Raw genomic sequence first — 17,195 nt, 5'->3', positions numbered from 1 at the left:
ATGTCTCTGTAGGATGCTTTTCAGAAAACACTTTTTGGTTTGGTTTTACTTGGGAAGTAGAGGCAGATGGATCTCTGAGTTGAAAGCAAGTCTGGTCTGCATAGTGAGTTTGAGGACAACCAGAACTATAGAGAGAGACTCTTTGAAAAACCAAAGTGTTTGTTACAGTGATCCTTGACTGCCTTCACAGAGAGCCATTAACCTCCTCGGGTGCTGTCATCGCTGTCACCGTGAGAGGCTGTTTTATGACTTGCCATTTTTATTGTTCCTAAAGAATGGCTTTAGGACATGATCATACTCTTGAAGGGAAGACTTGCCTATGTGTAAAGCAAATAAAACTATCAATAGTTAGAGAGTTTGAGCGTGGAGGCCACACACAGTGTTGTAGCTGATCCCTTTCAGCTTGGTTTAGAGGGCTTGTAACAGCTGCTTCTGGTTCCTCTAATCTGACTTAGATGTTAGAATCTACATCCCTCGTGACATCCCTCGTGCATACGTTTGCTGTCATCTTAAATGAAAACTTTAATTGCTCATAAAACATTTTCCTTCCAGGGGCCACTCAACAGTGAGTCTTCCAACCAGAGTTTGTGCAGCGTGGGGTCGTTGAGTGATAAGGAAGTAGAGGTAAGCCATTCCTAAACAACACTGTTCTCATGTTTATACCTTTAGTCTGGGTTCAAGGGTAGCACCATGGAACTGCAGGGCATTTTAGTGGAGTGGTGTGCTGTTGTCTTGGTGCAGCTTTGATGTGGCCCTGTCACATTTTTACTATACTCATACATAGGCCTTTTCTTTCTCCTTTTTACATCTTCTTTTGGGGGTGGGGTGGGGTGCGGGGAGGGATGGTTTTAGGAGCCTTAGTTTTTTAATAAAGGTGGGAGATTTGTCATTATAGCAAATTAGCTAGTTACTCTTGAGTTCTAATACTTCTCTGTACTCTATAGAGTAGGTCCCTGGCTGAATTTAGCAGTAGCATTTGAAAGACTTTTTGTTGTTTAGTTTCCATTTTTTCCTGCTTAGCTGGAAGATAGTATTAAGTAGATAACTTACCCACATGGATATAGGTGCAAGTCTTAAGTCAATTACTTGCTTTGTACTGTGAAGCTTTCTATAAATTTAGTTAGTTGAACAGACATTCAGGCCTTAATTTTAAATCCTCCCCCCTTTTTTTCTTAAAGATTTATGTATTATATGTTAAGTACACTGTAGTTGTTTTTCAGAAACACCGGAAAGGGCATCTGATCTCATTACAGATGGTTGTGAGCCATTGTGTGGTTGTTGGGATTTGAACTCAGGACCTCTGGGAGAGCAGTCAGTGCTCTTAACCACTGAGCCATCTCTCCAGCCTGGGCCTTTCTTTGTAAAGGATTGGGTTTAAGCACTTTTGAAGTTGTTTGAAAACCTGCTATATGAATTGACATTTGTCCTTCAAAAATACTTTCATGTGACAGGTCTTAGTGCGTACTCAGGCAGGCCTTGAATGTGAGATCTTGCCACAGTTTCCTGCTAATGGGATTACAGGCATGGGCTACCATACTGCTAAAACATCTTAAATTTTGTGACAATTCTGAATTACTGATGAGTATGTTGAAAGTTTGATATTTTAAATAACTTTCTAAAAGTTGTTTAGGTTTGATTAAAGACCCTGTACTTTTACTGTTTCTCTGTCCCAAAAGCAGGACACTGATTTAAGACTTGTCTGTGCCAGTTATAACTCTTTTATATCTATAATATTTTGCATATACTCTGTTATCCTAATGTGAAAATTTACCAATATTCTAATTGTGACATGCATGGTATTTAACAGACTCCTGAGAAAAAGCAGAATGACCAGCGAAATCGGAAAAGGAAAGCTGAGCCATATGACACTAGCCAAGGTAGTGGTCATTTTACATTAAACCCAGGGTGTTAGCGTCCGTGAAATGATCTAACTCCCAGCACGTGATTTGTTTGCTTTGAAGGATCCCTGACAGAGGTTTCTGTGTTTTAGGGAGTATTAGGCTATTATATACTTGCCATTTGACACACATTGACGAAACAGTGTCAGATCTTTGGGGACTCTGTTTTCCTTGTGTACTTGAGTGATTTTCTTACCACAGACTTTTCTTCAGACCAAACAGGAATCATGGGAAAGAGGGCACATTGGAGTTTTGTTAGTAGTGGTAGCCAGAAATGGTTTCATCTACAGAACTCTTCCATAGGAACCTACTGGGATGAAGTTTGTATCAGTGATAGTTACACTGTTAAATATATAGTCAAGGAAAGGAAAAAAAATGCTTTAGCCTTTCCCTGTCCTGTTTAAGGACTGGAATTCCCAGTCTTTTTGCATTGATGTTCCCTTTTAAAAATCCGTAGTTAAAGTCATTCTGTCTTGTGTGAGGGAAGTCCTTCCAAGATTACAAAGTTATGTAAAAGGTGATCAGCTCTTTAGTTCTGATGCATTTGTTTGAATCTTGGTTTCTTAAATTGGGATGTGGATTATAGATGATTTTTGTTTCCTGATTTTAGCGTGTATATTTTTAAAACAAGGTGTGAAAAATTCCCATCAGTGTTCATTTAGTTACTTGTTACATAGAAGAGATAAGGTAATCTTAGTGTACAGGTTTGTATCATTTGTTAAAAGTAAAGCTGACACACTTAAGATGACCACATTGTGATTGGTCAGTTACTGCGCTTTAACATGCATTTCAGTGATGATGGCTTATGTGTGCATTGGAAAAACTGTACCTAACTTTGGTTTCATTTTCAGGGAAAGGCACTCCTAGGGGACATAAAATTAGTGATTACTTTGAGGTAAGTTAAATTGGGGGTTAAAAAACAACCTCCAGTATCTTTAAACAACTTCATAATACTCTTGTTTATTTAAGGCGTTAGAAAGTAGTGTTTGGCTTTTACTGTGATCTTGCCCTTCTCTTTCCATCTTCATCAAACTAATGTTGCCCATCTTGTAATTAGAAGGACTGCTGCAGGTTTGCTAGGTTTAAATTTTGTATCATGTGTCTTGTCTGTGATGATAGAAGAATCCACATATGGAATGCACTTTCTCTTGGCCAGATTAGGTTTTGTGTCTCTCAGTGATTAAGGTACAAGGACTTGTCTCTCCTTGGGTCCCTTCCCCTTAGCTTAGTGAAATGTATGTGTAGTGAACTCAGTGACTCATTGTTAAGTGGTTACTAAAGATCACTAACGACTTCTGCACTACTGTCTTTCTGCCTCATGTATTTTGAGACCAAGTGGGGGTGGGGAGATGCATTCTTTTCTCATGTCTGTCCAAAACCATGCGTACTTTCAGCTTCAACCCATGTTTTCTATGTATCTTGTTACATTTCTTTGGGAGCTCTTTCTCAAAACTCTCATTGAAAAGATAAATTTGGCTTACATGGCATTTTATCTCTAGAATGAGATGTATTGACTTAAAGGGCCATGTATAATTAAGACCTGTTTGTATATTAATCTTTTACTCTCCTCTGAAGCATGGTACTGTTTTGAATTATTCATATCCATTTTTCCCTGTTGGCCAGTTTGCTGGGGGAAGCGGGCCAGGAACCAGCCCTGGCAGAAGTGTTCCACCAGTTGCACGATCCTCACCGCAACATTCCTTATCCAATCCCTTACCGGTAAGCATTCACCTGGAGAATTTGACACCTATTATATAGGAGACCAGTAGCCCAGGAACACTGAAGCCATTTCTCTTCCATTAATTACCCATAAGGAACGAGGGAGTAAACTTTATGCTGTTGCCTATAAATCACTTACTTAGATTGACATCTTTCATTAGCAAGTCAACTCTCTCAGAGTTAGTCCATTCTTTGGTTCTTAATGGCAGCTCTTTAATTGCCTGTAAGCCTGTCCAATTTACCAGTCTGTTAAGAAAGTAATTCCAATCAGACGTTGGGTTTTAAACCATTGCCAAATTCTAATTTCTTTTCTTCCTTTTAAAAATTTAATCAGCTTCTGATATCCATATCTTTTAGGCTTTCTCACTGATGTGGTAGAAAACATAATGTATTTGAGATTGGTTTGTTTTCATCCTTTAAGTGAGATTTCAAGGCTTTAAAAAAGGAGGACAAAGGCTAGGAAAGCTGGTTCCTATAAAGTTAGGTTAGCACTGCCCATCAGGCAAAGGATCTAAAATTGAGTAGTGTTGATGTTGCTTCCTGAACTAGCTTCCTGAACTAGCTAATGTAGGGTTTTATATTACTTTGCTCCAGTACCTTTAGATAATTTGTTGACACTCTACAATGTGACTTATCTGTCTTTATGTCAGATTTAAGGAGCTGGGGTTAAAGTAAAAGTTAAGTTAAAAAAAAAAAATGGCTGGGATGCAACTTTGTGTTTGCCTAGAATTTGCAAGGCCCTAGCTAGGTTCAATCCACAGTATGGCTTTCATGTTGTCTCATGTAGTTTCAGAGCTCAAGGAATTGTAAAGTGCATTTGCCAGCCCTGCAGAATTGAGTGGCTTCTGTAATATAGCTACATGGCTTAGTAGCTCCTGATGCTCTTTGTTCTTGCCTACTTGTCTCCTGTACAGCAGTCTTTCCTGTACTGCACGAGGCTTCCTTGAGTATTGTGAGGCATCCTGCTGCTCAAGGCCTTTGTACTGCTGTTTTCTTGTACGGAACCATTCACTGCCAGATACCAGCAACCTCTTTAATAGGATGTTGTTCAAAAATGACCTTAACAGAGCCTAGACTCTCTAAAATATCATTTTCTTATACCTGGTTCTCTGTTTGCAGTATTGCTTTGTGTGTGTGTGTGTGTGCGCACGTGCGTGTGCGCACGCTCGCACACTCATGAGCACATGCTTAGGCATGCACTTGCCACAGACTATAACTTGGGGTGTCTGTCCTTGCCTTACGCCTTGTTTGAGAAGGGGTCTCACCACTGCTACATGTATCAGGTCACCTGGCCTGAAAGGTTTTGGATTTTCTGTGCCTGCTTTTCCACTGTAGGCGTATTTGGGCGGCAGACATTTATTACCTTTATGCAGCTTTTTTTGTGAGTACTGGGGATTTGAACTCAGGTCATCTTGCGTGCATGGCAAGTGCTTCTGCCCATCTAGCCATTTCTCTACCCATTTCTCTTAGTGTTTGTAATTGCCTCTGTTCCCTCTGTCTCACAGTTTTTTGTTCTACCTCCCATCCCTTCCCTCCATACACAAATTTTGATATATACTTAATTTTTTAAATTGGTATCGATTTTCAGAAGAATACACAAACAGTTGTCAATAGTTTTCACAAACTGTACCAGCATAAGAAACCAAATATTACTAGCCCTAAAACATCACCATTGTGTTTCTTGCCATTCTAGCCCTTTCTCTGCCACTAGGTATAGCTGCTATCCATAAAATCATAAATATGTATTGTTGTGTTTGGTTCTCTGTATTCAGTATTACTTTTGTGAGATTTATTGATATTGTCCTGTTTATTGTAGATTGTTTATTGTTATTAGTATATAGTATAGCTTTAATATTTTTTTGTGTGTAAGGATGTACCTACTTGTCCATGTGTGTGTGCACACATGTGCACACATATGCCAGAAGACAACCTTGGATGGATGTCATTCCTCATGTGCCATCCATCTTTTTTTTGAGACATGATCACTCACTTGGCTGGAACTTGCCTAGTAGGCTAGGCTGGCTGGCAATGATTTGTCTGTCTCTGTTTCTTCAGTTTTGGAATTTCATGTATATGCCACCATGCTGGTGTGTGGGTGGCACACACACACCCACACACACACACACCACACCCACCTGCATGTATGAGTAAATACACACACATATCACAGGATGTATATACAGGTGAGACGATAACTCATGGATGTTGGTTCTCTCTTACCATATGGATTCAGGAGATCAGACTCAGGTTGTCAGACTTGGGGTCAAGTGTCCCACACCCAGCTCTCCCTACCTCTTTAGTTTTATCTTTTTGGTTTTGTTTCATTTCATTAGGGAGCTGGTGAGACAATTATATTAAACCAGGCTGAGGCTGGCCTCACACCGGCCTCTGCCTTCTGAGTGCTGGGATGAAAGGCATGTGCCACCATGCCTAGCTGTTCTTTAGTGGGATCTAGGGATCCACCTCAGCTCTTTGTGTTTTCAGGGCAAGTGCTTTACCAACTGAGCCATCCCCTCAGCCTTAATAGTAGTACATTTTTATTTAATAATTTGTCCTAATTTTTAACTATTAACTCATTACCTATCTCTTTGTCCTCAAGTATTAGTCTTGTGAGAGAAGGCACCTTGCTGTATTTCTTGTTCACTGCTATTTTCATCTGTTACAGTTTTTGGTTTTGCTTTTCTTCCAGTTTTATTATGTAAAACTGAAGTTATTTTTTAGTCATTCCCTTTATTTGGCATGGAAGAGATAATATCTTGTTCAGTTTTTCAACCTCTAGCATCAAAAATGCTTGGGACCCAGTGGCCTCTCAAAATTGTTCAAAGGGAAGATAAAGAAAGTGAAGAGGTGTCATTTTGTGTCCCTCTCCTTTGTGGCGTGGGGGTGGGGTGGGGGATGCTAAGTACTGAACATTTTTAGGGTCTTGCACTTGCCTAGCAAATGTTCTGTTGCTGAGTTGCTTCCAAAGCCCCATTAATGATTTTTTTGTACTTTTTGTTGAATATTTATTTTAAATAAAAAATGTGCATAAAACGTGAACATTTTCATGAAGGAGTTGGCAAAAGTCATGACAGCTGACAAGCAAGGAATGTTTAAAATTTTTTAACAAACAATATATGATAGAAAAGAATGGTCCTTTAAAGCTTAAAATATTTTTCTTTGGCCTTTCAATAACAAGATTGTAAAAAAGATTATAAAAGTAGTTATAACCATCACATACAAGAAGTAAACTTTGCAGGAGTCTGTAAACTAAGATGTCCTTCCTTAAGTCCCTGAATGTATCCCACTTCTATGCTGGAGGTAATCTTGTTTCCATGGTAACTGCTTTTCCTTAGAGTTTCACTGTTACTCTAAGCAGGCACATTTAACTACAGCTTAGTTGTGCCATTAAGTTACCTTTCTTAAGCATACAGTTTAGGCTGGAGAGTACAGCTTAGTTCAGAATATTGCTTGCTATAGTGGTGGTGCACACCTTTAATCTCAGCACTCAGGAGGCAAAGGCAGGCGGTTCTCTTGAGTTCAAGACCTATCTCGTCTACAGAGTGAGTTCCAGGACAGCCAGATCTACATAAAGAAACAGGTTGAAGAAGAAGAAAAGAAAAAGCATTGCTTGATATGCAGCAGGCTTTATTTAAATCGGATCATCTGCTTGTTTTATCAGTTACTAAGGCAGGTGTGGGTATTTCTCATTCTGACTGTAGGAGTTGCTTATGTATTTATGTTAAACTTTACCTATATATTAGGTGACTTTATTTACTTGAAGCTCTTTATTTTAGGTTATTTCATTTATATTGGTATTTGGCCTGTGTTTATATATTTGTGTACCACTTGTGTGCAGTATCTGAAGAGTCCAGAAGAGGGTGTCTGATCCCTTTACCTCAGTAATAGACAGTTGTGAACTGCCATGTAGTGCTTAGAATCAAACTCAGGTCTTCTGGAAGAGCAGACAGTGCCCTTAATTGCTGAGTCAATTCAAAGCTCTTCTTCAAATGTGGTTTGTGTGATTTTAGTATATCCAAACCATTATGTGTTCTTAGTATTTCATTTTATGTACAATCAGCTTTTTGTTAATATGATTCCTGGCCAATATAATATAGTTGGATTTTTCTTTCATATATTATATAAAATTTTCTCTTAAGGGAACTGCTATATTTATTGCATTTATTTAATCCTTTGGTATTGATTGATTGAGACAATGTCTTATGTGACATGGGCTAGCCTTGAAATTGCTATGTAGTGTAAGGATGAACTTAATTTCTGATCCTCCTGCCTCACCTACCAAACTCTGGGATTACAGGTGTTTGCCACCCTGCTTGGCTCCGGGCCTGCTCTTTACTCGTTTTTACTTTTTATTGTACTGGGGATTGAACTCAGGATCTAATTCATACCAGATAAATGCTCTGTCACTGAGCTAGATCCTTAGCTATCTGCTCTGGCTGCTTTTTTTGGTATTCTGAAGTTTCAGTGTGTGTCATTTTGAATTATCTTCTTGGTTATGACTCTTTGGAGTCTTGGGATCTGTGAGTTGGTATGCTTCTCCAGTTTTGAATAATTAATAGTTATTGTCTCCTAGGTATCTCTGCACTGTGTGTTTTCTGCTGTTAGCAGAGCACACAGGCATCATTTCCCCTTGTCTCCTAACTTCACATCTATATAGTCTTCTGTCGTGTATGCTTTTTTGTAGATTATTGCTGCTTGCCCCTCAGTTTCCAAACTGCCTTCCCTGGCTCAATCTCCAGGACCTTGCCACATGCTAAACAAGTGCTCTACTATGATACTATGAACTATTTCTATCCTGAGTCCTCTTACTGCTTAAAAAAACAAAACAAAACAAAAAAAACTCTCTGCTGTTTACCTACATCTTTCAAGCTTTGTTTACTTTTTAAAGATTTAAAATTTTAATGTGTGACTGTTTGCTTGTGTATATGTATGTGAAACGTGTGTGTACCTTATGCCCATGTCAGAAGAGGATGTCATAACCTTTTGGCACTGGGGTTATAGATAGTATAGGTGCTGGGAACTGAACCAGGGTCCTCTACAAGAGTATAATATGCTCTTAACTGCTGAGCCATCTCTCCAGGCCTCTTTATTTTTAAAAATCTTTATTGTGATTGTAGGGGTCAAACCACAGGTCTTGCTCAGCAAGTATTTTACCATTGATCTCTTATTTTTCTAAATCTTGTACACATGATTTTATAGTCAGTATCTGATAATTCTGGCATCTGAGGTTTTTATTAGTTTCTGCTTTCATTTTTCTTGTTTTTTGTTTTGGTGGTTTTATTTAACTTTACACTGTTTTCTAATGATGTATAACTTAGAGTTCTTGAAAAATTATTTTTGACTGTGAAGATATATTTGTTCTTTGAGGGAGAATATTTGAGTTTTAGTTTCTAGAGAGTTTAGCTTTCTGTTATAATCTCATCACATTTAAGGCCCATATTTGTTTGGTTGGTTTATTTTTGGTGTTTGTTTCAGCTGTCAAAGAACCCACCTTGAAGTGGAAAGTGTTTCCTGTTAAGCTCTCTACTTGGTTGGGCTTTGGGTCAGAGATTACTTGACATATTGGTGCCATATATGACTTTGATGTTTTATTTATCGTGTGCTCTTAGGTTTTGTCATAGCAGATCCTGTATGTTTTATCACATCCCTGGTGTTTGTATGTTCTTTAAAGATATTTATCCTGCCCCTTTAAAAATTGCTGCTTTGATAAAAAGTCTTGACTATGCTGGCCTGGAACTTGTTGTGGATTAAGGCATGCACCCAGCCATGTTTGTTTATCTGTGATGTCTAGGAATTGAAGGGTTTAGCTGTATCCCTGGCCTGTGTCAGGTCTTTAAATTTGCTTTCCAGGGAAAGATTTATTCAAATATCCTAACCTGCCTTTGTTTAGTTAAAGACTTTAGACCTTATGGATATTTATTGACTGAAGGGCAGAAAAGTTGACTTAGTGAGTACACTGTAATGAGCGGTTACCACAGTGCTGCACTGCACAGACTCAGACTGGTGTTAGGTTTGGTAAGGTAAAGTGTTGATATTGAGGACTAGTTACGTGTAGATTGGAAACCTGAATTCATTTGTCAGTAGAATTTGATATATTTATCTTACTTTTACTTTCTCTAATGAATAGTTAAGTAGCCAGACATTATAGTGCACAGCTGCAATCCCAGCACTTGTGAAGTTGAAGATAGAGGGTCATGTGTTTGAGGTTAGTCTGCTGAATACCCAGACCAAGGGCTAGAGAGAGCGCGCAGTTACGCGCACTTGTGTCTGGCACCCACAATGGCTCATAACCTGTAACTCCAGGGTATCCAACAGGCATACATATACCGCACATACATGCATACAGGCAAAAGAGTCATACAAATAAAATCTAATGATTTTGAAGTAAGATAAAATTAGATGTGGGTTAAAATACATACTATGACTTTGACGTTTTTCCTGATAAACAGATTATAAAGTCTCTACAAAACAGCCATTTCTACAAAGGCCCACCTTGGCTACAGAGCAAGCTGAGAACCAGTATATGCCATTCAGTGAGACTGTCTCAGACATAAAATGATCTGGGAAATAGAATGATCTGGGAAAAGCCAGGTGTGGTAGTGCATGCCTTTTAAACACCAGTATTTGGGAGACAGAGTCAGGCAGATTCTGACAGATCTGAGTTAGAGGTAGCCTGGTTACAGAGTGAATGCCATGAAAGCCAGAGCTATATAGTGAGACCGATCTCCTCCCCCCATCCTCTACTCCCAGAGAACTGGGGATATAGCTAAGCACATTCCGAGCAATCATCAGCCCTACCCTCACTCCCCACAGGCAGTTGGCAAGTGTTTCTAGGTCCTTCAGGATATATACATGTATGTACATGTATATATACATGTATGTTTGTACTAGTTGGTGCTAGTTTTCCTTATTTCAGTCATATTAATTTATTCAGTGTCCTATAAATATTTGTTTTATAAGTTGTGTTGTCATTGTAATTAATGTCTCCTTTGTAAATACTTTATTGTTTGTTTTGCCTTTTGAGACAGGCTCTCCTGGAACTCACTCTGTAGACTAGGCTGGCCTTGAACTCATAGAGATCCTCCTGCCTCTCCCTTCTAGGCACTGGGATCAAAGGTGTGATCCATCACCACTCAGATGGCTCAGCCATTAAAGGTTAGGCTCACGACCAAAAATAACTTCTGTATAATTCCTTAGTCAAAAAGTATATTTACAAAGATCATTCCAAGCTGGGCATTGGCGCTGTACTCCTGTAGTCCTAGCACTTGGGAGGCAGAAATGCCTGTAGATCTCTGGGAGTTTGAGGCCAACTTGGTCATCAGCTTGTTTTTCAAGTTTTGGGACAGCCAGGACTACAAAGAGAGATTCTGTCATTATATAGTTATATTTAGGAAATATATAGAGGTATATATTATATAAATACTATATGGTGTTACGTACATTTCTGTCAACAGTTTTAGTTTCTTTTGGCATATCCAACTAAAACTGAATTTTGTCATTACGATCTTTCTACCAAGAAAAATACTTTGATTTAACTTTGATTTTTTTTTTTTTCTCTAGGGATATTAAACATCTTTTCATATGTTGAATGGCCTTTTCAGTTTAGCTAGGAGGACATTTTAAGATTCTTAACTTGGTGTCATGTATGTTGTAATTATGTTTACAAATTTGGGATATGTTTATTTGTTTTTGTTTTTGTTTTTGTTTTTGTTTTTGTTTTTGTTTTCCGAGACAGGGTTTCTCTGTATAGCCCTTGCTGTCCTGGAACTCACTCTGTAGACCAGGCTGGCCTCGAACTCAGAAATCCACCTGCCTCTGCCTCCCAAGTGCTGGGATTAAAAGTGAACGCCGCTACCAGCCAGCTTCTTGTTATGATTTTTATATGTGATAGAAGACAGGAAGATGCTTATCTCTCTTTCCTGTATAACTTCAGAAATAAGTGTGTTGATCTTATAAATGCATTCCCTTTACTATGAAACGTGCTTTAATCACAAATTATAGAGCCATATTTTATGGATTTGTTTCTAAATTCTTTGCTTTTTTTGCCACTAGAACTTAAACTATATAAATGCGTAAATAAGTATTTTGAGACAAGTTATCACCCATGTAACTCAAAGCTGACTGAATTCAGTGCCCCTCACTTCATCCTCCAGTTTTGGGATTACAGGAATGTCATTTTGAAAGTAGTTCTGTAGCTTGTTTTGATATCTAGTAAGGTTTTCCTAATGCTTTTTTTGCGAGGGAGAGGGGTTCAAGTCAGGGTTTCTCTGTGTAGCCTTGACTGTCCTGAAACTCCTTCTGTAGACCAGGCTGGCTTTGAACTCTGCCTCCTGGGTGCTAGGATTAAAGGTGCGTATCTCCACTGCCTGGATCCCTAACATTCTTTGTTAAACACTACATGATTTTCATGTAATCTCCTAATATAATCTTATAAAAGCCGGTGAGAATTTATCCTTCCCCTCCAAAGCCTAGAGTAAAATAGGTAAAATCTCTGCTGGTTTTAGAGAAATTGGGAATTTGTGCATTTAAAACAGGATATTACCATCTAGGTTATCTTTCTCTTTGTTTGCTTGCTTGCTTGCTTGTTTTGTGACAGGATCTCTCCATATAGCCTGGCTGTTCTGAAATTAGCTTTGTAGACCAGGCTGGTCATGACATCACAGAGACCTGCCTGCCGCTCCCTGTCTAGTGTAGATTGTCTTTTATGTTTATCTGTGAAATTGTTTGGTTTTCTTTACATATATTTTCATAGTCATGGTTTTTGATGTTTTGTTATTTTCAATGTGGTTTTCTTCTATTTGCTGATGATGATTGTTGGTGTGTAGTAGCTATACCTATCTTGTACTTATGTATCTGTCTACTGAAGATTTTTGGCTAATTTGCTTGGTTTCCTTTATGATTATTTACCTCATCCAAAAGGGACACTTTTAAATATTTTCCAGTGTTTATATCACATTGTCTAATTTTCTTTATTCCATGTTACCTTTGCCTGTTCAACAATAATGAAGGGTCTCTACTATAGTACTCTTAGTAATATTTTTAGTGACTTTGAGAAAATATTCACTTAGGTATTAAAATTGGATACTTCTAGTTTTTTTTAAAGTTGCCTGATAATACACAAGTTGATTGATTTTTATGATCCAAAAGAAGAATCATAATTTTTTTCTACTATTGGTGTAATGAATTATTTTAGGAGATTTGCTAATGTTTAACCATCCTTTCCATTTCTAGAGTAAACTAGACATGCTTGTCACATGTTTCCCCTTTACTGTCCGATGCTTGCTTGCTCTGCTTGCATTTAGTTTAGAGCTTTTGTGTATGAGGTATAATGAGAATAGAATTCAGAGTGCCATAAACTCTTGTCTGTAAAGCCACATAGCACGTATTTTAAGTTTTTGCTTACTTATAGGATAGAAATAACGTTTCCTGTGTAAGATTGAGAGATTTATGGAGGTGGCTTACTGAACAATACAAAGTAATCTGAACATTGAGAGTTTTGTAAAATTGAATCATTAGAACGTCTTTTATATAATCTGAGTAAGGTCTTTACTCAGGTTTGAAGATGGTGGCCATGTTGTTGCACTCTGTTTTCAGAGGTGTTTTGTGTACCATGCCTATTGAAACCTGTTGCATGTTGTCAGTACCGATTATCTTTTCTTACATCAGCTGTGTGTTCTCTTTAATGTTTTCCAGCGTCGAGCAGAACAGCCTCTGTATGGTTTAGATGGCAGTGCAGCAAAGGAGGCCTCAGAAGAGCAGTCTGCTCTGCCCACCCTCATGTCAGTGATGTTAGCAAAACCGAGACTTGACACAGAGCAGTTAGCGCCACGGGGAGCTGGCCTCTGCTTCACTTTCGTCTCTGTAAGTAGAAGGCTACGTGCTTAAAGATGTTTATTCTTCTGAATTTCTAGAGAGGATGTTTTCGTTCTTTCATTATTTAAAAATGTTGTCAATTTAAAATTTTTTAAATTTACTTTGAAAATTACATGTATATGGGTATGCCTGTGTGGGTATACATGCATGTGTGAGTGAGTACCCAGAGTCCAGAAGATAGTTGTTAAATCTCCTGGAGCTTGAGTTAAAGGTGGTTGTGAGCCATCCAGCTGTGTGCTGAGAACTAAACTTGAGCCTTCTGTAAGAGCAGCACAGCTCTTACCTACTGAGCCATCTCTCCAGCTCTTCCTTATTACTTCTTACTCAGTCCCTGGGGTTGAACCTCTCAAGAGAGGCTGCTCTGCCCAAGTCTTGAGTATACATGGGAAGGAAAATGTGATCTTAGGTTGACAAAAAGTAAAGAAAATTCAGATTCTGTTTTAGACAAAATTTCATCTAACTGAAGAATCACTAAATTCTACCTAACATTTATGTAAGGTAATTCTTGAATAGTGTAATTTTATTCTTTCTGTGGGCAGGCATTGTAAAGAGGGTATTCCCCTGTGTATGAAGATGGTCCCCTCTCCTGTCTTCTCATTCTCGAGTATTATATGTTCCTTTTTAAAAGGACTGTTCTGTTTGTTCATTTCAACTTCTCTTCTTTAAGTATTTTTAAAAAATAATTATTTTATGTATGTGAGTACACTGTCACTCTCTGCAGACACACCAGAAGGCAGGGAGGGCATCAGATCCCATTACAGATGGTTGTGAGCCACCTTGTGGTTGCTGGGAATTGAACTCAAGATCTCTGGAAAGGTAGTTACTGCTCTAACTACTAAGGCTTCTCTCCAGACCAATTAAAGATGTTTTTTAATTTATTCATGTGTGTATCTACATGTGTATTGTGTACTAGTGTGCTGGTACCCCTGGGAATCAAAAGGGGATTGCGGGTTCCCTTGGAGCTGGAGTTAGGTAGGTAATGTGAGTTACCTAGAGTCTCCCTAGAGCGTGTGTTGGGAAATTGAACTCAAGTACTCTGTAGAGCATCAAGTACCCTTCACTGCTTAGCCATCTCCAGCCCCTTTGTCTCTCTCTTCAAGGAGTATGTATTCAGGTTGAGGGTTCAGCTTAATTGGTAGAGTATTTGCCCAGATTCAGTTCCCAGTACCACATAGAACTGGGCACATTGGTATGGATGTGTTTGCAGTCACAGTGCCTGAGAAGTAAGAGATTCATAAGATACAGTGATAATCATCAGTTGAAGGTTATCACTGAATATAGTAAGCTTGAGGCCAGCCTGGGCTAAATGAGAACTCTGTCTCTAGAATAGAGAGACAGGGATTTAAATGGTTTAAAATACTGACTCCATGTTATTTACCATAATTTTTCTTAGTTTATGTGTTTTTGCCAATGAAGGTGTGATGTACGAGTTGGCCCTATTGTCCCACCCCCACCCCCATTCTTTTGAGACGGGCTCTCACATGGCAGCCTAGGTGGGCCTGAAACTCATCATATAGCCTTCACTACCCTCAAACTGGAGGGAGTCCTGCTTTAGCCTTTTGAGTGCTAGAGTTACAGGTATGTGCCACCTGTGGAATATCTAGCAAGAGCACCTGTCTGTCAGAAAAGAAGTTACCACCAATTCCATGTTCACCTCTTGGTCATTTTCTATAGTTAGAAGACTTCCTGGCTATTGGTTCTATAGAGAATATTAAAAATCATTAACCCACACAATCTGGAAAGGCAGTGGGAAGTGTTGGCTATTTCAAAAATTTTTTTAAGAGTGTTTTGTCTGCATGTTATGTGTATGTACCTGGGCTTGCTTGTTGCTCACAGTGCCAGAAGTGTTATAGATGGTTGTGAGTTTCTTTCTTTTTTTTTTTTTTAACTTTGTTATTTATTTTTAAAGATTTATTTATTTATTTATTATATGTAAGTACATTGTAGCTGTCTTCAGACACTCCAGAAAAGGGAGTCAGATCTCGTTAAGGATGGTTGTGAGCCACCATGTGGTTGCTGGGATTTGAACTCCAGACCTTCGGAAGAGCAGTCAGGTGCTCTTACCCATTGAGCCATCTCACCAGCCCGGTTGTGAGTTTCTTGATGTGGATTCTGGGTCCAACCTGTGTCCTGAACGAGCAGCCAGTGAATACTCTTTTTTTTTTAAGATTTAGTTATTATTATATCCAAGTACACTATAGCTGACTTCAGACACTCCAGAAGAGGGCATCAGATCTCCTTACAGATGGTTGGGAGCCACCATGTGGTTGCTGGGATTTGAACTAAGGACCTTCGGAAGAGCAGTCAGTGCTCTTAACTGTTGAGCCATCTCAGCAGCCCCAGTGAATACTCTTAACTACTGAGCCATCTCTGTTGACTATCTTAAGGAAGAAAATAAAAATAATGAAAGAGTTAGCTGGGTTAGGGAATCATGAACTATTTGAAATACTTCTTGAAAGCTTGGTTGAAAGTTGAAGGAAGGAAGCAACCATACTTACAAATGATCCCCTCAGACTGAGGGAGGTGGTCCTCCTGAGCCAAGTGTTGCTTCTGGAATAATGCGTGTCATCTGGGCGTGGAAGAAGGGGCACTGACCTAACTGGCCATCGGCTGACAGATAGATATTTCAGTCACATTGCCCTGATGTTGTGGGATACTTTTTTAGAACTATTGTAGCTTTGCTTCCAATAGAAAAGTATTTAAATAGATTTTTTTTTGAGGGTTGTGAATGCAGGCACGCTGTCATATTGCTTCTTTATCCCACTGTCTAGCTTTTACAGATCTGTTTGGTTTGGGTTTTTTTTTTTTTCCTTTGAGACAAGGTTTCTCTGTGTAGTCCTGGCTGTCCTGGAACTCATTATGTAGACTAGGCTGGCCTCAAACTCACCGCCTGCCTCTTCCGTCCAGTGCTGGGACTAACAGAGTGTGCTACCACTCACTTCCTGGCACTCCATTATAGACCTGACTTTCATAGGCAAAACCATTTGTTCTTTTTCTTTTGCATGAGTTGTTTGCTCATGTATGGATACACACATAGATATTAGCATAAGGGTATTTCTATACTTTTGACTTCCATGGAATTTATCAGTTGGGTAGACTGACTGACTGGCTGGCCAGTGAGCTCTAGGGATTTGCCTGTATTTCTTTACCTATCTTTCACTGTTTAGATTATGAGTGTGAATGTGCAGGCTGGGCTGTGGTAGTGCACGCCTTTAATCCCAGCACTAGGAGTCAGAGGCAGGTGGATCTCTGTGAGTTCAAGGCCAGCCTGGTCTTCAGAGTGAGTTCTAGGACAGCCAGGGCTACACAGAGAAAGTCATGCCTGGCCTTTTATGTTGAGTGCTAGGGATCCAAACTTGAAACTCAGATTCTATGGTTCTATGGCAAGCACTCTACCTGCTAATTCATCTCTCCAGCCTACTTTTCTTCTTTGTCATATGAATTGCTTCCGATTCCAGAGGATGCCTCATTTATTCTATACATTTTTACTGTATGTCCACTGTATAGTTAGATACATAGAATTTTGATCAGCATTCCCACTATTCCCTGATGTAATCCAAAGGGATATGGGACAAGGGATATGAGTGAGTACATTAGAAGGGCTACCTACTCAGTGCTGTCAGTACTTTTAGGCTGTCAGGCCGAGCTAGAGTATCCTCGTGCTGCAGAGTAACCAAAAGATCATGTTGGAAGAAATATTTCAAA

At 39.1% G+C, this 17,195-nt stretch overlaps 1 protein-coding gene across 7 annotated transcripts in view; it reads left to right on the top strand.

Moving 5' to 3' along the window:
* Positions 1–17,195, top strand: part of Tlk2 (tousled like kinase 2) — a 99,267-nt gene that overhangs the window by 25,768 nt on the left and 56,304 nt on the right. For 4 of the 7 annotated variants that reach the window (XM_029483035.2, XM_021178491.3, XM_021178490.2 and 1 more), the window contains exons 3-7: positions 553–624; positions 1,808–1,877; positions 2,750–2,793; positions 3,522–3,617; positions 13,311–13,478. In XM_029483035.2, the coding sequence (XP_029338895.2) occupies positions 553–624; positions 1,808–1,877; positions 2,750–2,793; positions 3,522–3,617; positions 13,311–13,478 (450 nt within the window). The remainder of the gene's footprint in view (positions 1–552; positions 625–1,807; positions 1,878–2,749; positions 2,794–3,521; positions 3,618–13,310; positions 13,479–17,195) is intronic. The other 3 variants (XM_085829484.1, XM_021178493.3, XM_085829485.1) reach the window with 2 other exon arrangements.

This window comes from Mus caroli, unplaced genomic scaffold, assembly GCF_978045245.1.
Source record: "Mus caroli unplaced genomic scaffold, Mus_caroli_1 scaffold_13, whole genome shotgun sequence".
Taxonomy (NCBI): domain Eukaryota; kingdom Metazoa; phylum Chordata; class Mammalia; order Rodentia; family Muridae; genus Mus; species Mus caroli.
This window is presented reverse-complemented; position numbering and strand designations above follow the sequence as displayed.